This window comes from Ptychodera flava, chromosome 22 (assembly GCF_041260155.1).
Source record: "Ptychodera flava strain L36383 chromosome 22, AS_Pfla_20210202, whole genome shotgun sequence".
NCBI lineage: Eukaryota > Metazoa > Hemichordata > Enteropneusta > Ptychoderidae > Ptychodera > Ptychodera flava.
In genome coordinates this window covers 16,294,422-16,320,781 of record NC_091949.1, presented here as the reverse complement: position 1 = coordinate 16,320,781, position 26,360 = coordinate 16,294,422, and the positions used below count along the sequence as shown (strand labels likewise).

The following is a 26,360-nucleotide window of genomic DNA, read 5'->3' as shown; positions in this document are numbered from 1 at the left end:
ATATTGATAAATTCTGATTCTTACTGAAAATCAACAATAAAGACAAATATCATGAAAAACAAGCATTGCATTTTTTGCACTTCTATAGCAGTTTCATTTACGAAACAAACTATCATATTAACTGATCCTCGGCACATACTGAAGATGGAATGTTGTTTTAATATTATTATTCTAAATATTTGATAAAGAAGCTAGGTCAGACACAAATTGGATGTACTTTTGAATCCCATCTTCAATCATAACCTGAATATCACCTGCTTAAAATTCACTGTAAATTCAGATATTTGTGCTTACTGAGAGAGCATACACGGCAGAACAGATCAGTACATTTATCTATGTAACAAAGACTGCCAGGACTTTCAAAATGAGAGATTAATTTGACAGAATACCTGTGAATAACACAATGACATAATGTAGGACACTGACAAAAGATAGACCTGAAGTTTCAGAATTATTTTCTGCCTATTTAAAGTGACCATTTCTAATGTACTTAAAGGACATCCTTTACTAGCAAACAAATAACAGTTGAATGAAATATTAGCATTAAAAAAAGTACAATATTGACGGCCTACATGCTTTGAAGGTGTGAGATCTTAGTTGACTTAAAGGTATACAGTCACCTGTAATCTAAATATGCCCATATATGGTAAAAGGGGCGTTCCTTTGTATTCAAAATGCCATGTGAGGGCGCTGTTTTTAAAAAGCGGCCACCCGCTTAAAATCTGTGATTGGTTAGATTTTCTCTTTCCATGGTAACTTTGGCAAAATGTGGAACAGGTGAAAGTATACCTTTAAGCTTAGATATAAAGGGAAGGTTATAAAATGGAGGAAACAGATATGTAAGATCATTTTCAAAATTGTTTGATTAGCAAATCACAGAAACATAATCATAAAATATTATCATATATCTTAAATTTGTGGTTATCTGTTTTACACTCTTTGAACCAAAAATTAGTGAAATAATTTTGCTTCAGATTTTAAGACCCCTAATTATAAACTTGTAGATCAAAATAATTGATTGCTAAAACGTTTGTAATTTTTAACTGTAACTATGAAATTACATTGCACACAGTCAAACTGAAGACATCATAACAATTTCATGCATGATCTCAAATTAATTTCCTACCAATTTATTAACATTTAAGAGAAAAAAGTGATTTACAAAGTAACTTGTAGAATGTTGGTTCTTTAAAATTTTGGGGCGGTTAGAATCAGGAAACATACAATGCAAAAACGTACTCTCTGTGATAATTTGACACCGCTTTTTCACAAAGGTCATTACCTTACGGATGAAGCATTAGATCTTGGGAGGTGGGAAAGCCGTTTTACTGCGGTGTAAAATTCTTTCTTAATTCAACATTTTGACCAATTTTTCATCAGATTTTGCATAGAATGTTCACAATTTCTTTCAAATTTACATGCTTTTTTTTTCAAACGAATTTCATGTGATTTTTTCCCATATATCAGTGCGGCTGCATACACATTTTTTCTGCTCATAATTCTTGCTCTGCACATTTTTAAATCTATTCTTGACACCCCCTCCTACATCTAATGGTCCATCCATCACTCTATATTTTGAAATTAATAAAAATTCTCTAATTTTTTTGTATACCGGCAATTAAGCATCCTCTTTTATTTCATTTAGCTGACTGATTTATATTTACATCATCATAAAAAGGAAACACAATCAATTATACGTTGGCTAGATGGAACAACCTAACAACATGCTTTTAACATCGACCATTCACATGATAATCTTTTCAGAAAAATAAAGAAATATTTCCCTTTTTTTCTCTTTAAATCGGAAGTACTTTTTGAGGTAAACAATTTTAACATCAATGTTAAAAAGATGTACAAACTGTAAGATGCTTGGAGGTAGCTTATATAAGTGTGAAAATGGTTGTCATGGATATTACATAAACTTGCCTCACTTTGCTACAACTTGCTACATCACCATACACTTGATATATCCCTTGTATCACCAACATTGATATTGACAATAACCCTTACATCCCAGATACGCTCTTTAGGGACCAAAACTTGCACAAGGAACGGCTCATCCTCAGCATGCACCAAAGTGCATGCTTGATGACCATATAGAATATACCTGGGCTGTAACGATTTTATCATACACCAAACGCACATGGTAATATCATTCCAGAAATGTTTGAACATTTCGGGGGGAAAATGTTGAGGAAAAAATTGATATTTTTCGCTATTTGGCTGAGAAATTAGAAATCCTTAATAAGCAATACTACATCACTGCATGGCTTGACAACCTATTTCACGTCTTGTTCTTATTTCATCCCGAAATCAAACATGTACAGAGAGAAACACTGAGAAAAGATAAAGCAAACCACTCCCTTTGGTCTAGCCACATATCATATTAAGCTGAAGCGTTGCCGAGCTACATTTTTCAAGATCTGCATTGATGGCATGCATCAAAACTTTGAGAATACAACTTGGAAAAGGAAAAACAAATGTGCAATTGGGCTACTTATGCAAGAATGTTGATTCAAATGTGAAATAAGCATTTCTTAAATATGAAAGCACATACTAGTAACTTCAGACAAACCTACGATAAAATTTCAACCAAGAGTTTGGCTTGGCATCCTAAATGTGAAGATATTATTATTTTACAATATCAGACTATGATCAATAAACAAATCTCACTAAGGTTAGAATTATTACAGCATTCGGATTTGACCAGACATTGATTGGCTTAAAACACACTTCATCTTGCCTCGAAATGGCCACAAATCAAATAAATAAAATAGAAATGGCCTTTCTGGTATTCATAGGTGAACAGAATTCTCCATTATAGTTACCAGTACTTGAATTACTTATGTAAGTTAGCATTTATCTTGTGTTAGTTGAAATTCATCTTGGCTGGATTTGCAATGTCACACATTAGAAATATTGTCGGTGAGCACAAGTCTTTGTTTCGTTCATTTGGCATCCACACCATTGGCTACAGTCTGGTAATTGGTCTTGTAGCAAGCATCCAAGAAGGCACCTGCTGCCTCACTGACTATGGACCGATCAGGGATTGCTTGAGCCGTACCATAAATTGCAGCCTGGAACACAAGAGTGACATGATATCATATTTTTGAGATGAAATTTCAAAAGAAATGGGAGTTTCATGATATTGTGCATGGATATATCAATGTTGCATTTTTCTCAGAGTTTCTATAAAATATATTTAATAAACAGTTAATGACATGCAACTTAATACGCATTCTGCAGGAAAATTGGCAGGAAAATTGTGAAGTTTTTCAATACAATATACCAACAGATTTGCATCAGGTTGACAGATACGACCTTTGACACATGACCTTATAAGGGAATATAAAGAATAGTTTACAGTACTTTGACAGATATGACCTTTGACACATGACCTTATAAGGGAATATAAAGAATTGTTTACAGTACTTTCTGGTGTTAGTGGAGATTACATGATTCTACTGTTTTCCAGTAATGTGATACATTGTTAATGACCAATTTATTTCATGTGCTTTTATTTTTCCTGTGTTGCTGTGATTCTTGCTGTAAAAATTATCCACCATTCTTGTGATGATGCCACTGTAGATGTATATCACTGCAGTAACATTCATTATTCGGCACTCAGAAGGACAAATTTCTATGGACAGTTGGCCTAAAATCTGAGTAGTCAGATACATGTACCAATGAAATCTAAAATGCACCTTGCAGACAGATGTTCAGACTCTAAAATTTGGACAGTACTTTTGTAGTGTACTTTTTGTGGGGGTTAAATTTTGAAGCTCATTTTAAGAAAGTAAACTTTTCACAGTCTTAGTTTTTCGAATATTGAAAATCAAATTTTCCTTAGTTTTAATACAGGGTTATTTAGTACCAAATTTTGAACAGTAACACCTGATTTGTATTCTTGATGTTGATAGGGAATGGGTTTAAGTTTCCTTTTAGGAAAGTTTGAGAAAAAATTTAAGTCTTTGATTTTGAGGTATGTACTACCTTAACAGCTACCAACTATTGCCCATATGCTTGTCTTTACGGCCAGACCTCCTTTCACCTGAACAACACCAATCATGAACACCACATAGGCGCTTTAACCATACTTACCATTCCGTCCGCCTTGGTCCTGGGTTGACTCAAGAGGGCTTCAGAACACTCTTGCACGTCTTTCAAAAACACATCTGCAACCCCATTCTTGGTGTGTGGAATGGTCACGCAGATATGGAAACTATTGGTGAAGCAAAGACAGAAAAGAACACTCATTCAATCATAACACGCCTAGGTACTTGTACTGATTCTGCTCAATTCATGATATTCTCCAGCGTTCTCCATTTGGCGTCACTGGTTCTAACAAAATTTGAAAGGGGTCAGCTATATGCAGAAGTCATGATGCATCAGTGTTCTGTTTCCAACAGATCCAATGAAATCCTGAACTATTTGAAATGCCTATCACAAAATGATAACAACTGTAAAGCATTACATTAAAGCCCCAATAGCTGCAAATTTTTAGCATTAATTTCAGGATTTTATTTTCAAACCAAACTTTGTTAGTGTAAATGTGCTAACTGAAGGACGTGTATGGAAGTATCACGGCTCGCTGATTTGGACTATGCCACTGCCTACACATTTAACAGGTTAAATAATAAACATAGGGCCAAAGTCCCTGAAGCTACTATAGACATGGATACAAAATTAAGTATTTCCTGACTGAATGAAATTATCTCACTAATAAGGTCATCCTAGGGACTTGTAAACCAAATATTAAAGCTGTCTGACCAGCGGTTTTGAAAAAACGAGCGACTCAACAGTCGACAGAGCTCTGCTGTGTTATGTGACACATGTATTGATGATAGCTCATTTCAGGATGGCCTGACCAAAAATGGAAAAAATTCCGTACAAATACAGATTTGCATATTTCATCACAATTTTAACAAATCTAAGTTGGGTTATCCCTAGGGACCTGTATACCAAATAACAAAGCTGTCTGACCAGTGGTTATGAAGAAGATTTTTTGTCAAAAACGCCTTTTTGGTGCTAATTTGCATATTTTCAACAATATCAAAAAATTAATAAAAACAGTTTCTCAAAATCATATATTTTATCCACACAACAAATATCAAATCAGTAAGTACTGCAGTTTTCAAGATATTTGAGTGGACGGACGCCTCACAAACGGACATACATACATACTGGTACATACATACAGACATACATACAGACTGATGGTGGACGCTGGACAGATACCCATCCCAATAGCTTCTATAGACTATATTAGTCTATAGTAGCTAATAAACGAGAGTTAATTACATTCTAATTAAAGTAAACAAGACTTGCTTAAATCAAGATTTACGTCATGAAAAAACAGCATATCTGTCAGGTTATAAAGAATCTTAAGCTGCTTATCTTTATAAGTATTTTCATCCTAAACCAAGCACAATTTAACTTTCAAATTAACATTGTAAGTAAGTTCTGTTGAATAAGTTGAGACTGTACGTACTCAGAGAAAGCACACTGAAGAGACAAATGTTTGAAACTTAAGAAGTTCAAGGTCATCAAAAGCATTATAAGGAATCATGTAACACTTTCATTGCACTGTTTACGCAGATTGCATAACTGCTATAAATAGCACATGAGGAATCTTGCAGCCCAGCTTTACCATAAAACCCTATCACTTTGACCACTCTTTTAATTGACCACTCAATTTTTTTCTTCCAAAGTAATTTTATTTTATCCTCACCAAGTCAACCATAAATGGAAATTAGAACTTTCTCTATCTCTATTTATTTGACCACCCTATCATGACAAACTATTAGATAACATACAGGGCACAATAAATGACAGTTCAGAATATGTCAAAGTTGGGATTCAGGAAAGTTGCCTTTACGTGTTTTAATCCTCCAAGATGGTAAGCATTTCACTATGAACTGTCAAAAAAGTTGAACTTTCTGATAATTCTACACTAAAATTATTTTGGCTTTGATGATTTCCTAATTAATTCAATTCTTTAAAATCATATTAATTATTTTTTTCTGGGTGAATTGATAGGGTTTATACAGTACAAGAATTACATACAATGTAAGTCAAATTTTGACCAGAAATGACAAAAAAATTCCTTAAAAATACACATTTGCATATTTCATCACAATTTGAACAAATCTAAGTCAGGTTATCCCTAGGGACCTGTACACCAAATAACAAAGCTGTCTGACCAGCGGTTATGAAGAAGAAGATTTTTTACCAAAAACGCCTTTTTTGGCATTAATTTGCCTATTTTCAACAATATCAAAAAATTAAAAAAAACAGTTTCTCAAAATCATATTTTTCATCTACACAACAAATATAAAATCAGTAAGTACTGCAGTTCTCAAGATATTTGAGTGGACGGACGCCTCACAAACGGACATACATACATACATACATACATACATACATACATACATACAGACTGACGCCGGACGGATACCCATCCCAATAGCTTCTATAGACTATAGTCTATAGTAGCTAATAAACAGGTACTGCACTCATAAAATGGCGCCCAAGGAAAAGTACAAAAAATGCAGAATTTCCTGCACATAAACTTATCTCAACGGAAACAAGCATGATGCCATTTAATTGAATGCACGACATACGATGGCCAATATAATCTTTATTTTCTCTATCACATGATTAGTTTTTGAAAACGGCGGTAAATCTAAAATGATGTTAAAACGTTTGAATTTACATGCCACTTTAGACACTTATGACAGTGTTTAACAATTTTTCAGTCTTTAATGGGTCTTATTCAAAGAAAACTATTGGAAAACTGAAGATATTTTGAGATTGGTATATTTCACATTCGCAGCTATTGGGGCTTTAATTACATTATAATGTTCACTGGCATTGTTTTTCTCTGGTTGAAAACTATGTTGTAAAATCCTTGAGATTTTTTCACTGTGTAGTGCTCACACATATTTCCATTCATTACCTGGTTCTCTCATCTTAAGAAATTCTGGTGTCATTGGAATATTCCGCTACATGGCTACATAATCTAAAACTAAACTTGCCACCTATAGCCAATGAGATTATTTTGTTTGTATGACATCAAAATGAGCACCTCCAATCAGAGATGTCCAATCTTGTCATGTTACAGCAGTGAAGATCACATGTCGCAAGTGTCTTACCATGACGGAAACTGCAGTGAGTTCAGGTTCCAGCCCCGTTTGTTTAGATCAGAAGCTAGTTGAAAAACATTGAAATCTAGTGATCCAAGAGCCACAACGCTGACGTCAGGCTGGCCTACTACGTATACTCCAGGAATCTTCCGAACTCTACAGAAAACAAAATAAAGATTTCATTTTTTCAAGAAAGTTAACGTTTTTTTGATAAATGTCATACAAAGGAACCTTTCAAATATATACCTTTCAAAACAAAACATGAATAAAATAAGTTCCAAAAGCGCCAGTCACAAATTTTAACGAAATTTAAACATATTTTATGATTTAATTCAAAATATATCACTAATATATTATTATTAATGCAACTTTTAAATTCAACCAAACGTTCACAAAAGGTTGATGAAGAAAAATATAGGCAATGTATTTTAATATTGACAGAATATTTAAAACTGTCATTTACATCAGAACCTTGTAGCAGGTTTCAATTTAATATCAATTTTGACGAAAAAATAATACCATTAATGGCAGCGAAGCACACGAAGTGGAAATGTAAGTAAAATATCTAGCAACATCTTGAAGGTTTTGAAACTATCATCAAACCACTACATGCTGAGGAAAGAGATTAATTACATCATAAATTATATCCTGACATTGTAAACCTGATAAAAAAATTGTATGTCTGCACAAAATACATGTATCCACTTATTTTTTGATTCTCAACAACATAATCAGTAGATTTGCTGTAGTTGTTCACTCACTTTCTTGGGTTTTTTTTCTATTTAAGTAGCATGTGCCTGGGGAACAGATATTTGGACTCTCAAACTTTTATAATATACTTTTGACCTACCACTTGTGAGGGCTCATTTTGAAGGTTGTGGAGTAAAATAAAGTATTCATCGACTTAGTTTTGAGAAAGTCTGGGATTTCATTTTCCCCCTTGAGATAACACAAAGATGCCGGCCATTTTGAATATCAAACATCGATAAGTATTGGGTAATTTGTTTCTCTAGTGCCAAAATTTGCACAGTGATCCCCGATTTTTGTTTTTACTTTTGAAAGAGTATGGTTGAAAGTTTGTTTGATGAAAGTTTGAGCAAAAGTTTACGTCTTCAACTTATGAGGCAAAACTACCTTAATTGGTAAACTTAAAATTTCCACACTCACCCAGCTTCTATGTGGCGTGTTGTCTGGATGATAGCCCTGGTAGAATCTACATAACCCTGTTCTCCATAGTGCATCATCACTGCCCATGTAGCTGCTATCAAAGCCCCTGCACGACTACCTGTATCAACAAGTTGGAGAAGGCCAGTTACAATTTTCTTTTTGTTCAATCAACAAAAAAGTTGCAAATTTCAATTTTCATTCAGTCCTTAGTGTGTACGTGAACTTCAATTTGTCACTGTACATAAATGTTTAAGGTTGAACATCTATGTGTGGTGTTGAAACAGTATGGGAAACTAAAATATGATGACTGATTTTCCCAAAGATTTGCTCCAAAGGATTTTCTCACCTTCACATGTGTTACTTATGATAAAGTAGAACTGTGTGCATTTTAGCGCTTGAAACAAACTTAGCATGCTTTGCAAGTTGGAAAGAAATGACTCAAGAAAATGAGGATCAAATCCTTGAACTTTGCCTTCTGACAGGTTCTTTTAATTTCGCATATTTTTCAGATTTTCACCCTCAGACAGTAGCCACCCCTTCATTATGATGATAGACTTTTTAAGGGTAAAAACTTTACAAAGGAACAATACAGACTATCTCATAAGAGGGATAAACACTGACAAAGGGTTGTACCTGAAACGTTTGTGTTTTTATCCAGTGCTCATAACAATTGTTTTTATCTCCTGCTGGTCAATTCATATTTTACTGTTCAAAAAGGAACACTGTTTAAAAACAATTAGATTTTGAAATTACTACTTATGCTAATTTGCTATCTCTTGTGAATTTTGAACTCATACGAAAAATGACTCCTGGTTTTCAGCAAAGAACACAAACAGACTTTATTTCATATTCAACTCTCTGCTGTCAACTCTCTGCTGAATGGAAATTAAACAAGGTGAAACTCAAAATTTGCTTTAAAAAAATACACTTGAATTATTTGAAAACTACTTGCTTTATGTTGAAGAATTTTAATTCATTTATACAGAAACCGGATACACAGTCATCTTTCTTGCAAAGATTGAGAAAAGAAAGAATTTTGAACAGTCAAAAAAACATGTCAAGATTATCACCATGTTCACAAAATGATCTTTAATACCTTAACTGAAAGATCCGTCGCTTGAGGGCGCTCTATATGGCAGGGGAGCACAGAGAGCGCCCTCAAGCGACAGATATTTCAGTCTAGATCTTACCTGCAATTGCAGGAGAGGCATAGATACCGCCCTGCCAGTCTGGGTTGATGTAGTACTGCTTGAACCGCAGACTTTTATTACTGTACATGATTACAGACGAACCTTTGGGTGTGAAGCCGTACTGGATAGGATAAAATAAATCAAGCAAAACGGGTTCATATAAATTAAACTTACAAAAATACCGTCAAGGACAGTGTGCTCCTATTTGGTTTGGATCGTTCCATTTAAGAAATATTTAAACCAGAAAAACAAGAATGATAAAAGTAAGTAAGGTCTGAAACTTCAGGTACTAGAGGTCAACTTCAGCAATATGCATAGCAAAGGAATGTTTCAACACAGTCCCTCTTAGTTTCAGCAGGTCTGCTAATATGTAACAGTTTATGAACAATGACAGGAAATGACTCATAATCTGTTTCAGTTACTGCCACCACTCCTACACATAATACTATAGGTACAATGCATACAAATAGGTTAGAGATTATAGAAGCTCTGACTCATATTGGGCTGTTTCAGTTAATGCCACCACTCCCACAAATTTGCAGGATTTCCCCTTTTTCTTACCTCATTTGCATATTTTTGACACTGACATGTTCATTTGAACAACGTCACATCTCTACCCCTGGGTCTACCTGTACACCAAATACTAAGATGGTAGGTGTGGCGGTTTGGGAGCTTTTGCGTCTGACAGACATACATCCGCACATACATACATACATACACCTGTACACACACATAGACATACAGACGCCATCGACTCACCATATAAGCTCTTTTTGGTATTTATATACATACCAAATATGAGCTAAAAATGAACAGCTGCATTTAATCATAGATGGAAATATGCATGAATGACAAGAGAGATGTTTATATGCAAGTTTGACAATGGTTTTAGGAAGGTTGACACTTATTTGCTTTTCATTGACACATGATTAAGACAGTACACAGTAAAGAACATTCCTGCACAGAAAATTTATTTGCGATCCCACACGTCTCAAAATTATCAAATCTTGTGGACAGAGAATCTTTATTCAAGACATACAGAGACAATCACACAAAATTACACCATCACTTTTGCATTTTTTCTTACATATGCATGTCAACACTTGACTTTTTTTTTGTAAATATGACCATCAGTTAACACAGTTGGATGTTTGGATGTTGACATTATCGGGAGAACTGTTCTGACGATCCCTTCCCATGTTTATTGGTTCACCCTGTCTGTTTGTAAACAGCATGGATGTGCAACCATCCGGAAGAATACAGACAGGTACAGAATATTCAAAGAGGTCTTTGAGGGAAACACTCACCTTGTGTGTGTCAGCTGAAATACTCGTAACTCCCGGTAGACTGAAATCAAACGGTTCAATGTGATAACCAGCTTTCTTCATGAAAGGTACAAGGAATCCGCCAAGGCAACTGTCCACATGAAGTGGTAATTTGTGTTTTAAAGCAAGCTGAAAATGAATCAATACAGAGTATAGGTATTAAGATTGTCAATATATGTCTTTTGATACATCCAATCTGACTGATACAAGAATATGTCCATCCTTACACGGAAAATAACTCTTATCTGGACAGTAAATGGATTCGAAATCATGATTCCAACAACAATGTACCATGTGACTTCAAATGTCATGTACAGGTGAAGACTATACCACGAATGACTGACTTGCATATAGTTGACAGAATCCATGGAAGGAAACGAGATTAAAGGTACAGGTTTGGTATCAGCTTTATCTCCGAACAAATTTACTGGACAAGAATTTCAAAGAAGAATACAGGACTAACAAGACATAACTAGTCTATGTTAGCCGACACTAATGTGAAAAAACCAGGGATTGAAGACTGCCAATATAAGAACTTTTTAAAAGCAGTGGTTACATTTGGAGAAGAAAGGAGCAAATTACTATTGAAGGAAGTGGGGGGGGGAGAGAGAGAGAGAGAGAGAGAGAGAGAGAGAGAGAGAGAGAGAGAGAGAGAGAGAGAGAGAGAGAGAGAGAGAGAGAGAGAGAGAGAGAGAGAGAGAGAGAGAGAGAGAGAGAGAGAGAGAGAGAGAGAGTGAGAGTCTGTGAGAGAGAGAGAGAGAGTGTGTGTGTGTAAAAGAGGGAGAGAAAGAGGGGGAGACAGACAGACAGACAGGGAGAGAGACAGGGACAGACAGACAGGGAGAGCAGAGGGAAAGAGAAAGAGAGGGATAGACAGACGGAGACACAGGGAGAAGGAGAGCATACAAGAGATCTGAGAGAGGAACTCTTGCCTGATTTGATTATAAACTATAATTAGCATCATGGAAAGAATTACCTTTGACATTTCTTCAATAGGATCTAACGTTCCATGTGGAAACTGTGGAGCTGAACCAACTAGCATACATGTGTTCCTGTTTATCATTCTTGCCATAGCCTGTGATCAATTATTCAAATATGCAAATAAGCAAATAAAATAAACAAAAAATTTCTGTCCTTCTCATTCCTACTTGCTAGAGTTTCTCATATTTTTGTATCTTTGTGGATGTTTATATATTGATACACATATATTTGCATCTCTGTGCAGTCTGGGAATACAATCTCACTGAAGTATGGTGTCATGGAAATCAGTGTGCTGTAAAAATGCAAATAAAGCATGACACCAATTATTACATTTGTAAACCAAGTTGAAACACACAGACACTTGAGCAATCATGGTTGTATCCTACACACATTTGTATTTTTTATTGCTTGTTTTTTGTAAAATAATTCTACATAATTGCATGTGGAAGATTTGTGATTCCAATCTCATAAATACTAATTAGAATATTTAATGAACTATCCAAATTTGGGATATACATTAAGATTGACTAGACCAAAGGTTGATGGAAAATAGAAGATTTATGACATTGGTACTGCTCATATGCATATTTAATGAAGTTTCCTAATTGGGGATATACGTCTGCATTGACTTGGCCAAAGCTGATGAAATTTGCTATCTACATTGAACTATGATATAACATTAATGACAGACAGTCAGCGCTTTTCAATCAGGTTATTGCTAATTTGCATATTTCATGAACTTTATGACTAGAAGAACTTGACCACAATTTGTGAAATTTGCCATGTATGCTGATAATAAAATAATGTATAATGTAATAGTAGTGAAATACATCTGGCATTTTCATGTCAGTTAATTGATAGTTTGCATATCTAATGAACTTTACAAATTAGGCACATTTAACTGGGAGGACTTGACCAAAGTTGATGAAAGTTGCTGTGTATAGTGAATGTAAAATGATTAAATAGTAATGAAAGACACTTTACATTTTCACATCAGCTACTTGGTAATTTGCATATTGAATAAACTTTCCCAATTGTTCATAATTGGAAGGATTTGACCAAAGTTAATGAAAGTGCTATTGATGACACAATTTTTAAATAGCAGTGAAGGCATTTTGCATTTTCAAATCATTTTTTTATAATTTACATATTTCATGAGCTTTTTCAATTTGGAAAATAATGCTTGAATTAGACTATCTACATACTGTAAAGTTAATTGAACGTTGCAAAATCGTTGCAATTATATCAGAGAAAAGCATCAATTAACAGACAACTCGAACACATATAAAAACACTGTAGCATTTTCAGTTCATATCTGGTTTTACATGTAATAGCAAAGGTAACATGAGCTAAATTTAAATACCTTGACATCACATTTCATGGTGACAGGATCTAGTGGTACTAGAACTACTTTCATTCTGAAATAATCAGCAGCCTTGTTGAAAGCACTGTGTACACTTTTGGGAGCCAGTCTGTTGACAGAAAGGAACGATCAGAAACAGTTCAATATAGGAAGAAAACACTCAAGTAAAGATAACATAATTTAACAACATGAGGGCAGTTACCACAAACACTATGCATGCACAGCAAGTACAAATTCAATGTTGACGCCGTAAGACATTCTCTGTACTTACATTTCAGGATATTTGACACCCCGTTCATATGCTATGTGTCTGTATACTCTGCAAGCCATTAGTATACTTTCAGTTCCACCTGACGTCATCTGCATAGGAATAAAACAAAATATTTTAACATTGTGTGGTGTCCTTCAATGATGACAATGCCCAGAAAGTCAATGAACTTGCATACAACAAAGTCATCATTTTACGACACAATCAAAACAAAATTATTTTTGACAAGACAGATTTTTGATAATTTGAATGTATTGATGAATTTATTGGCATAGAAAAAGTGGTATTGAAATTGTACTGTGTTGACACACAGAAAATATTGATAAATTATCAAATTCATTCAAATAACAGAATAATTGTAACACTGAATGTTCATTTTACTTTTACATTTAATGTGACATTATGAAATGACAGGTCTCAGAAGTTTATGAATAAATATTAATGTGAAACAAATAGGCAAACTTTTTAAGAACACACCATAAGATATGATGTCAAAGACGTTAAACTTAAATTCACTGCAGATATTGTACTGTACACTCTATGGTGACACTTACTGTGCCACATGCCTCTGGTCCACCGTTGAACATTTTACAAGTCATGGCAACAACTTCAGCTTCCATCTTACGTACACCTGGGAAGACATCTGGATGAAGAGGATTGGCCCATGCATATTGGCCATACACCTACAATTTGGAATAACCAATGAATGAAGAAGATTTTCTTTACAGGCATATATTTTAGCATATTGAGTTTTCAAAATCAGTTTATTTAACGATATCATTATATCTTAGACCTTTGAATCCTGTTGGGGAAGGGGATTAAATTTCCACATAATATCATACATGCAGATCTCGTGGCATCAGATTTCAAGTGTTGAGAATTGATTTGAATATAACAGAAACAAGGTATCGTTAGATGGAGTTGCACAACACAACATATTTTACTCAACATCACGTTTTTGTAAATTGCTTTAATAAAAAGTTGCCTCCTTAAATATGGCAGCTACAGTGCTTCCCACAATTGATTGCTAAATCATAAAAAGAGGCATGCCCAATGTTTCAACGAAAACAGAAACACTCCTGAAAATACTGTATATTACCATAGACTAACTCAGGAATTCAAGATTAATATAAACAAGTTTCAAATTAAAATTTGCTGTAGAGGCTGTACAGAATGCTGAATGCACGCATATTTCCTACATTATACCATACATGTCAATTCAATGGCAGTGTATGAATAGCTATGAAATGCACCAAACGTGTAACGTGTCGGCTACAGTGAACACTGCGGATGGGAACGGTCAGTATGCTCAGACTATAAGACAGTCAGTTTTATTGGAGTCCTACTGTTTAGTGTAATTCTTACCTTGGTAATAAGTGACGTTAATTCTGCATTGCCATTATACACTGTTCCAGACACTTTACCACACGTCCAATCAGCACCCTCTGCAGAGAACAAGTCATCGTCAATAACATAGTCCCCACTTGCTTAATGAATTTGGGAACCATTGACGGAAATGATGGTCATATTGGATTGTATCACAAAACAAATCAACAAGCATATGTATGACATAGGTAGTAATCCTTGTACCAAATTTGAAAGAAATCCCTCCAGGCATCGCTGAAAAGTTTGCGTGAACAGACGCACGGACGGACGCACAATTGCTTGATGCTCACTAGATAAGTTAACAATACTCATCTTTCGCTCACTAACATTCTTTTCGAATTGTTTATTCAGTGTAACTGTACCGGTCTTAAGAAGGCACATAAGTACATACAGTTGTAAATGTCATTTTTTTGGAAAATTTTAACCCTTTAAGTGCTGTAATTAATCCCACCAAAATTTTAGTGCAACATTTTACCAATTTTTAAGAGTTTTTGTCTAATTTTTTTGATAATTTTAAACCAAATGGACATCAAATTTCATTGGCTGCTGGTTTTTATAAAAATTTAGGCAAGAGCCAGAAAAAAATTGACTGGAGTTTATTTTTTAAAGGTGATAAAATTGACTTTGGCACTCAAAGGGTTTAAGCGTTTATAGTCTGCGTTAATCCGTTCAGGTTAGTCTTCTGTGCTACATGTATGCGGATGTACAGTGAAACAAAATGCACTGTGATTTCTCCTTCAGCATCCTGTTTACCTTGATTACTTACCCATGGTTTCATACTTGTCATTTATCAGCTGTAAAAGTTTAGACTCACTGAGTCCAGTGTATGGAAGGTTTGTGACATAGGTCTGGCCGGGTTCCAATTTGAATGAAAAGTTTTCAACATTATTACACGTCTTCTCAATCTCTTGTTTAATCTGAAAAAAGTAAGTATTTCAAGGTAATTTATTGTGGTGTTTTGCGTAGGATAGAAATTTTAATATCATTTTTAATCAAAGAATTTTAGCATTGAATTTTTATACTTATCACACTTCTTACAGGAGATATTCTGAGAGATAGGGAGAGATTTTGTGAGAAAGAGTTTACAAGGGACACAGAGAGGTGGGTGTTATGCCCCTGGGTCTTATGCCATTCAGGATTGGTAAACATCAGGATTCTCCGCAGAAAACAGATGGGTGGGCCACCTTTCTGTTTTTGGAGCAATCTATTCATATGTTAATAACAGTACAAAAGAATATATTTTCAGAAGAAAAGAATATGCAAATTGTACATTGTTATGTAAATTGTCGATCCCTCTGATTTCCAAGCTGTGGAGATCACTGCACATACAGTTTGTAGGTTTAACATGTAAACTCACTTTTGTTCCAATGATTGGTAGATGTCTTACATTCTTGAAAAAGGATTTCTGAATTCTTTCAAACAATCCTGCAAGAAGATGGAAACCGTTCATGTACTTCAAGATAAAAGTAATTTTAGGATTGCCGTAAATTTGGTAGCATTCCTGCAACATCAACTCTCTGGCTACAATAACCATGGTATGCTGTAAAGATACCAGTAATCAACACTGAAGTGTGGCAAAAACGACTGTTGATCATTTCTGGAAGTACATCTGTTGTAAAATACAAAACTGGATATGGCTTGTCATGGATTCTCAAAAGACTCATGTGTATGTATACATTAACATGTATCAATAAACTTTGGTCTAAAACTTTATCTTTCTGAAGAATCACTGGATGAACTTCTCTAAAACAAATCTCTGCACACTAAACATGCTAAAATTGTTACACAAAATATATTTCTCTTGTCTTTTTAAGTGAGACAGTAGTTGGAAATCTGCTCAAAGGTTGTGAGGGAACCCTACGACTGATGTAAATACTGTATCTACTGTAGGGTACATTGGCGATTGATGAAAGTTAAAGCATGTTTGTTAACAATGAATATCCTAAAATTTAAATGTTGCAGCTATGTTCACGTGATGCATCTAGATGTCATGCATGAAATACATTGTTTGTAAACAAGAAAGTCACACACGTGCAGTTTCAACGACCAATCCATCGGATTTTCCCATTTGTCCAGCATCTTGACATAAATGCAGCATTTATTCAGCAGACAGCTGCCATCGCTTTGTCAAACTATCACCTTATCAATGCCTTTCAAATGCCTTACCTAGTTCATGATCAAACAGAAAGCGATAAAGCCACACTACAACTAGAGTTAGGCCCAGTGTGTAGAGGACAATCTGCCAGGCTTCCATACCACTGCAGTAGCTATTGATCTCATCTTTTGCTTTGTTCAAGTAAAGAGTTCCTACTTCAATCATGGGTTCTAATTTTGTCTTCACAAGAGACAAAATGCCTTCTTTACCCTGAAAAAGACAACGCAGCGAGAAAGATTGTCGGTTTACAAAACCTTTCACAAATATCAGCTATCAATGTCGAGAAAGAGTTTGTTCTAAAGGGCTTACTGAAAGTAGCATGCACCTTGAAAATGAAAAAACTAAACTTTTGCTAAACTTTCCTCAGTGATACTTTCAAACCATTCTCTGACTGCATCAAGAATGAAAAGTCTGGGGTCATTGTACAATTACATTTACCGATACTTGAAATTCAAAATGACAGCCATCCCTGTGGTAACTCTATGGGGAAAAATAAAATTGATTTTCCAAAACCATAGACAGTGAAAATATTTTTCACTCGAAAATTTCAAAATGATCTCAAACAAACAGTAGACCAAATTTCGGTCCCTGAAGTGCATTCTGGGGTGAAAAGGAGAGCAAAGATGGACAATTACATACTCATTCATAATTACTTCATCACATACATGTATGTACATCAAACACCATAAAACTGAGTGCTATACCCATTGCTGAGGTGGTTTTCGGCTATTATATCACAACTGTATATTCTGACATGACACATTCAAAGGGACATTTTCTCAAGATGACAACTTGTGTTTGTTACAACCATGCTATACCGCAAATGTAGCAGAGTTATTTTCATGTTTCAACCCACCAGATCACTTTTTTTACCATCAATGTACTAGTATGAAACACTTGACGAAAGATGCATTCAGATGCACAAAAGTATCTGGATATGTGAACTATATTCAACCTTCACGCAAACTTTGATGGCAATATGCTGAATTTTTGTTGCTCACACTGGCAATATTCTGAAGTCCCATCAACCACAGCTTTCCTGAGCTGTGTTTGGGAAAGATGCCAACCTATCCTAACCAACCAAAATTGCTGTTGTTGGCTACAGAACTGCAGGAAATGGCAACTGATTTGACAGGTCAGTGTTTTTGTTCAGAGCAGTACCAGGATGCCTATGGTATATCTATGGTATATCAATGAAATAATAGAACGGGGATTTGCGAAACACTGCCAGAGTTCCAAAACTGCATATCTACAATGAAATCTGTATGTTTACATGTATATGCACACACTCATTAAGTTTTGTTTTCAACACCTTTATCACTCAACTCACCAAAGGAAATCATCACTGTTGATTGCGATTTTGGATTTGTTACTAACTATAGCTGCACCCGACCCGACTTTCGGACAAATATGCTGAAATTCGGACAAATTTTGTTGTTGTATGCGCGGTTGCTGTTGCAGCTTGTAGTCTCAGTAATCAATTCATACGAATAAGTGTGATGCTAAATAGCCTTTCTAACACTCGCAGGTTTTATTTTTGTTGTTTATGCGGAAAAATGCGGAGAAATGTTTACTTATGCATATTAATGTGAGAGAACAGTGACGTCATTTGCGATCAGCGCTATTGGTAAGTTATAATATAACATTCAAATATGAACGACTACAGTACTTAAAAGTTTTATAAAGTTCCCATGTTAATGTAATTTTTTAAATACAAAACATAGTAACAAATTCATGAAAAAAATTCAGGCGGGGTGGGGAGTGAGGGGCTTTGTATTAAATTTCTCTATTTGTACGGTTAATTTGCTATACATATATACAGTGTATCATTTGCACACAAAGACTTTGACCTTTTGGTCATACTTTAGTCAAACCAAAGTACACTACAGTTTGTCAGAACAGATTCAATATTAACTGATGGAAACTGTAGACTTATTCATGTGAAATGAGGGTGGGGAAATTAATATTTAACACACTGTATCCATTGAACACAAACTTTTGAGTACTGTACACAATTTTCCAATGTGAAAATAGATTTCAAGGTGTACATTCACTTGAAGAACAGCTCGAAAACAAATCAAAAGTTTGTTTACCTCTGCACAATCTGATTATGTCACAGGCTACACACTCAAAAACAACAACCAAAAGTTCATTAACCTTTGCAGTATTCAAAAGGTCATAACCTTTGCACCATTTCATGGTTGGCATGAAAACACTTGATGTAATGCAAAATGTGTGGTATGATTGACCATATCAATTAAGGGTAAAGTTGTGAATGCACCGTATGTCACCATTATATATGTCCTAACACAAAAACAAGGCAAACGCCAGAAAGTAGGTTACTTTTACTAAAAGTAGGTCACCTGATTTTTTTGTAAACATGGACTATTTAAAAAGACAGTTGCTACATGTACTGATCTTTGCAAATTAGTTTCATTGTGTTCGAATCATCCAATCCTTAAATAGCTGTACAGGAAATGGTTGAACAGATGGACATGTAATTCTGGATACAGACAGATGGACAAAGAAAGTAACAGCACAGCATGATAACTTACACTTACAGTATAGAGATATTGACTGCCTGGACAAACCAAACATAATACTCGTGCTGTGCATGAAGCATAGTGCCTCATTTTTTTCCACAGTCTTGTCCATAAGGGAAAGAAATCTTACATGTGTCTTGGTATTATTTGAACTCAAGATTGATTTTAAGTCAGAACATAATTTCGTCTCAACCAATTAATTGTTAAACGGGAGTGACTTTGTCTCTGAACCTTTTGAAACTTCACAGTTGTGACGTGCAACCTATATACCATACATGTACTTGTACAGTATTTGGAGTGGGAAGTGAAATAAGAAACATACACTCTCACTGAACATATTGTTTATTCCAGAAACTGACAATATTGATAGTTTGAAATCGAAACTCGCCAATTATCAAAGCATGCCATGTTACATGTACCTTGCGTGGGTATTTGTGATTTATCCATTAAGTTTATATTTATTTGTTACACCCATCTGTGAGTTTTGCAACAGGGGTGAAAAATATTTTAACCAGTGACAATACACAACATCTTACATTGCACTGAAAGTGTAAATTTATTTCTCTTTCTACAGTGTGCAAGGTTATAACAAGTGCCTATTAAAATTGTACATTGAATTTATCAGTTACGACAACTTTACAAATTACATCAAATTTTATTATCTGTAATGGTGATCAGTCACTCAGGTTTCTATTTCATGTCCAAACACTCAAATCAACAGCAAATCATAGAAAGTAGTTTCTCTACTGTCTATGAGCAAACACTCTATTTATAAATCAATTTTCCCAGTTTCACTTACATGTACAATGATTCAGATTTTTTCATCATTTTCAAATATAATATTTACAGTATACAATAAGAATTAAATTTTTTATGAGAATGTATTTGCAAAAATTTGACATTGTATGGCAAATACAAATCAATTCTTAATTTAGGATTTTTTCGAATATGTCCTGCATTTTTTTGACGAAAAAAACTTTTGTGCCTATGGCTATGTTTTCAGCAAAACGTTATCCTACACTTGCACAAATTACACTTTTTTAAAACATATTTTAAAAGAATCCATTGTCACTTTTAAATAAAAATTGTCTTTAGGACAACAAAGTCAGCCCCAATTAATTTGCGTCTGCACTTTGGAAGAATTTTGAAATACAGGAGAGGACAACTTAGTAATATCTGCTGCATTTTCTGATAAAAATATCTCTGTGCCAAAGCCTGTCCTTCAGGTACGCCAACGATGCTTTGTTCAAAATCTAGGATCAACACAAAAATGTTCTTTCACAAATTTGGTCCACTGTCGATTGTGTCTGTACTTGGAGGAATTTTAAAATACATGAGAGGATGACTGGTAGTATTGAAAATCAAGGTTGAAATTCCATGACGACTTCATTCACAATTACAATCCAAAAAGTTTTCCACAGGTTACACAAAAGGGTTTGTTTGAGGGTCTGTACAATATCCTATAGATTGAAAGCTGGGCCACACAATATTCTGGAAACCATCCCAAACACTCCTGTTACTTAACTCTGTCAATATTACCAGTGGTCACATACCTGTACATTGTTTAGCTATCTTTTTTGAATGCTGAAGTGATTAGCATGATATTTTTAGTCACAGTGATCCACCTAGTAACTCAATCCAATCTCATCAATGACCAGAAATGCAGAATTATGGAATATTAATACACTGAAATTTTATATTTTTCATTTACACTGGGGACAACAAATTTCTTTCATGTTTTGTTAATACCAATATCATTTTGGTTTGATATTGTGAATTTATCATTGTCAATATTACATTTAAACGAAAAATATTTTTGTATGGCATATGTTAAATGCATACTGTATGGGATTGTGTATCTTTAATTACTGCAAGACTCAAACGATGCCTAACTATCAATAAAAAAATATTATTTGAGAATTCATAAAAGTCTGTTCAGTAAAGTAACAGTATTATAGCACAGCAACTGAAAGACCCTGAGGACCGTTGCTGGGTTGTTACGTAATGTTTATAGACAAATAACAGTGTTTGATATGGTTTGTGACTGCCTGGTGACCAAATTATTATTCACTGGCTGACATGGTAACTGATGATGATGTCATTATTTTCTTATTGACAATAACAATAAAAATTGTACATTTGTGTCTGTCTGTGTTTAAATATCTCAACAACTCAGGTTTGTTGGGTTACGTACAGTATGTTTCTGTGCTATTAACCCATTGAGTACTACAGTGACGGGTTTTTGATTTTATACAGTAAAACATTTTCAGATCCAGACAAATTTTTTTTCTTCAGGTTTTTCCAAAAATTTTGTTCAAAAACTGTAGCCAATGGAAAGATATGTCCATTTGATCACAAATTATCAAAAAAATACAGAAAAATTCATAAAAATTTGTGAAATGTTGCAGTAAAATTTTGGCGGGAAAAATTACAGCACTCAAAAGGTTAAACATAACCTTTGTAGAGAATCCATGAACATGAAGGAATTTATCTTCGGACATTGTCTAGGAACTCCAGAGTGATGGCAAACTGTGCTGCTGCTTGGAAGAAACAATTCTCAAATGATTCACAAACATTGTCACTTGCTGCTTTCGATACATCTTTAACTAGAATAATGATGGCCACTTCACAACCTCGTTCTTTGCTGTGTTTCAAATTCCCGAGAAAATGATCAAAGTTCGTGATCTTCAAGCAGAATTGCTCAAACAACCAACATTTGGTGTGCAATAATTAGCCTACTGTGTTGTTCAAAGTTGTATTTTAAATTTAAGTGTACAATTCTTAATATATGCCAGACATAAGCAATTCTCAGACAGCCTAAATTGTAAGAACATTGAATGCTATTTTGCCTTGTTTACGTTCCTCATAGATATTTGCAGCATCCCTTCAAATTGAGAATTTGTGGCTGAGTCAGTTATTTGAACCAGTTCCTTCATACGTCATGATATGTGAAAGACATCTCAAACCCTGGCAATAGCAAATATTAATAGTTCAAAATACTGTTTTTATATGTGAAGTTAACCTCAACTATCGATGTTGATAGAGCTATGAGTATTAGAGTTGTTCTGGGCTATAATTAATCTCTTGTACTCTTCAAATTTTCAGCAATATATAGAATCTATATGCAATTGCAATGGCTTCACTTCATGAATACATTAACAGATTGATTTTGTTTTGTATGTTATTATTAACAGTATATTAATATTAACAGCACAGACCATTGGCTGAGTTAGTGTATTCACTGAGTTAGAACTGAGTTCCCTTCATCGCTATTGTTAGAAGCCTCTTTCAACAATGATAGTGACTGCAACTGGGTTCAGGACATATTAGCTATGCATTTGATCACCATGGGCAATCTGTTTGTCAACAATGTGTGTAGTTGCATTGCCAAATATGGTGATGAACATCGGTAAGACTGCAACTATCAACGCGATGCTAAAAATGCAGACTTTCCCATGTAAGTCAAACAGTGCTCAGATGAATTATGGCATTTTTCATCACATCAATTCCCTTGGTAAACTGAAAACTCTGTTGATCTAAAGCCTGAAAATGGCTCTTCGTGAAAAATGAAGTGCTGGTCAAGAGTTTCCAAATCATGCACAAGTTAAGCATACAAAATTAGCAATTTTTCAGGAATTGTGACTTTCTTTGTTACTTCTGAAATCTACTCATCTGTATTATTATGCCATATAATTGGCTTGTTGACAATTTGTGGATGGCTTCAACTTTACTATATAATGTACGACAAATGTTCAATGCACAATGTTCAGCACTGCCATAAAGTCTTGAATGATTCAAAAAGACCAGTTTGATTGATATTGACACTAAGACATCAACAGCTCGTTGACACATTGCAGGGAAAATTGGACTTCATGGTTTCTGATGATCGACAGGAAATAACGGCAACCATCGTTGTCCATATATGTATAATGTACGGTTAGATGTGACTTCCTGTACACCGTATCTCACTCTCAGTAATGTACCAAGTACTGTAATGGGCCATCCGAATATTTTATGCTGCCACTGCACTTTTTAATTGGGTATATGTCAACAAGTTTTTCAGTGCTGAACAATTTTCACGAAGTAGATGATAAATTTCTTTCAAGGTACTACGTACAATGATCAGCAGTACATTGACTGCTGTACAGCACTTTGAAGCAAGGCCACACGTTATCAATAAGGCCGTGAACTCTTGGCAAATTACATTGGTTACAATAAGGTTGTGGGACAAACACCGGAAAGGGAATTCGTCTATCCATTGTATTGAAATTACCCGTATTAGATCATTTATGAGCGGAGAACAATTTTATGGTGATTTGTCTTTTTGATAAATCGCGGGGCCATTGGTAGAAAGAACGGGGTCTGAGGAATCTTTTCCGAGTACAAAACATGCTGAAACCAAACTGAACTATCGTATCGTATCGTCATAACTACATAAACGAGAGCGGCCAGACTAAAGACAGTCAGAGTGTCCGACGACAACGTCACGACACAGCCGCCGGATGTGATAATCTTTAGATGATTTCGGCTCTATATTTGTACATTACACCAGAATAAAATGGATGGAGTTTTTCGTCGGCCATTACAGAAAGACGGACGTATAACTCCACGGTGCAAGAAATACGTAACTCCCTGTATCGTGTACGTAATCCACGTCGTTAACACGGCGAGTAAAATACAGCATGTTTTCGAAGGCACTAGCGAAATGGCGATCGGTGTTCTGAAATTGCCATGGGTGTCATGTCTAGAACGGTATTTTCTTTGTTGATTCGATCTAGACATTCAAATAATGCCACTACGGCAAAATCTCTACTCACCGCGATTTGCTCACCACTGGTCGCCGCCATTTTGGTCGTGTACTACAAAGTTACGTCAGAGTCACGGGTATGGTCAGCAAGCAAAGGTACTAGGTGTGTGGGAGACTCCAGCATTTCACTGTTCCAACGCTGGTGGCGTCTTACTAGTAGGAACTGAAACATTGTAAACATTGACATTGGCAAAAAAGTTGTCGACATTGAAGAAAAAATAATGCACTCCAATTAAAGTGGCTTATGAAATTATTTGAGAAAAATCCAGATAAAGGGACCCTAAATGGGCCAGCTTATCAAATATTTCATAGCGAATTATGACAATAAAACTGAATAGTGATTATCACTACCTGCATCACAATTTCAAAGTCATCAACAAACGAACCCCGATGGTGTACGGGGATATGTTAAATACCTGGAAGTCACTTAGACTTACGGAATCTTCTTAGTGAAGTTCTGTGGTATAATGACAATATTAAAAATGGAGGAAGTGTCCTCTTTTATGAAAAATGGCCAAAAAGTAGAATTTTAAGGCTTAAGGACATCTGGAATGATAACAGAAATGACTGGCTTCAACAATGGGAAATAATTGCAAAAATTAGAGGAGGTACAAATAGACATGTGCAAGAGGAAATTAAGACAGAGTATGAAACACTCCTCAATGCTATTCCAGATTCCTGGAAACAAATCATCACTTCTAACATCCAAAATGAAGAGATCTATGATATTTTAGACTTAGAGAATTATGGTCTGACAAAAAGTGATGTCAAAACCAAGTCACTTTATTGGAAATTAGTTGATAAGAAATGGAATGCAGTCAAAGGTCAAAAATGGGCTGAGAATCTAAGTCTCACTGACAGCTACAAAGCTACTTTATTTAGTCGTCTTAATTCAATAGGAATAGTTAGCAATTCAGTAAATGATTTGAATTTGAAGATTTTCCATAGTCAAAGGCCTAGTCACAGGAAGCTTGGCCAAAACTTTCACTTTAAGTGATGGGAAATGCCATATTTATGGCCAAGAAGAAACACTGGAACACATGTTGTTTGAGTGTAAATATGTAAAAGAAATCTGGCAGAAATGTATTTCTTTCTTTGTCAGAAAACACAACTTTGATAACAATATCAATATCAAAAGATTAGCAATTGCAGGAATCGAAAATGATAATAATGCAACATCTGACATTATTTACTGTATTACTTCCTTTGTAAAATACACAGTTTGGAATATTCGAAATTCGGTTACTCTTGATGGGATTAAAGTTTCCCTTCAATCCTATGTTATGCAATTAAAATGTTATCTTTCCTCATGGATGAATACATTATATTTCACTTATAAGATAATGAACAAAGCTGAGGATTTTATCGCAAAGTTTTCAAGCCTTGTAAGACTTGAAGGAGAAGAATGCATTTTGAATGCATTCATATGATGATCTTTGTCATTAAACAGCTAATTATTTATTTTTTCAGACAAGTTGCATTGTAATTTTAATGCATTCACAGTTATGTAGATTTGTTTTGTTTGCGACTATGTTGAAATAAATTTATCTTTTCCCCCCCAAAAAAATTGTAATTTTGACATATTCATAGTAATATCTACATTTGTTGTATTTTCCACTTTGTTGGAATAAATTTATCTTTTTCAAAAAATGAAAATTTCTCAGAGAAAGCAGTTCTCTGAAGCTAATCTTTTGATTAGAAAACGACAAAACAGAAAGTAATTTCACGAAACCAGACAAAATTACCAATACTACCAAAAAGAAAACAAATTCAGTATCTTGTCGACTCGTCGATCGACAACTGAGGTTGCACCTGTTCTGCTGTGCTTTGAAGTTTCACACATTTGTATACGTCGAGTGTCAATATTTTATCCAAAGGTATTTGACCATATTTTAAAATTTCTTCAGATACTGATGGACCGAGAGAGGTCACAGTATTACAGAAATAGGTCTCCAACCTTCACCGATGGGTAGGTCATATGACCCGTTACAATATATTAATAAATTAACAATTAATTTTATATATACTTT

The 26,360-nt window shown here is 34.8% G+C and overlaps 1 protein-coding gene across 1 annotated transcript; it reads right to left on the bottom strand.

Moving 5' to 3' along the window:
- Nucleotides 1-1,455: 1,455 nt before the first annotated feature.
- Nucleotides 1,456-24,428, bottom strand: LOC139122806 (sphingosine-1-phosphate lyase 1-like). The gene is made up of 15 exons (XM_070688544.1): nucleotides 24,341-24,428; nucleotides 16,992-17,190; nucleotides 16,183-16,250; nucleotides 15,592-15,742; nucleotides 14,805-14,884; nucleotides 13,994-14,122; nucleotides 13,443-13,531; nucleotides 13,172-13,280; nucleotides 11,804-11,902; nucleotides 10,810-10,956; nucleotides 9,503-9,623; nucleotides 8,313-8,430; nucleotides 7,155-7,301; nucleotides 4,102-4,222; nucleotides 1,456-3,077 (listed from the first exon to the last, which is right to left on the bottom strand). The coding sequence occupies exons 1-15, from the start codon at nucleotides 24,368-24,370 to the stop codon at nucleotides 2,949-2,951; spliced, it is 1,737 nt and encodes a 578-aa protein (XP_070544645.1). The 5' UTR covers nucleotides 24,371-24,428; the 3' UTR covers nucleotides 1,456-2,948.
- Between the last annotated feature and the right edge of the window lie 1,932 nt (nucleotides 24,429-26,360).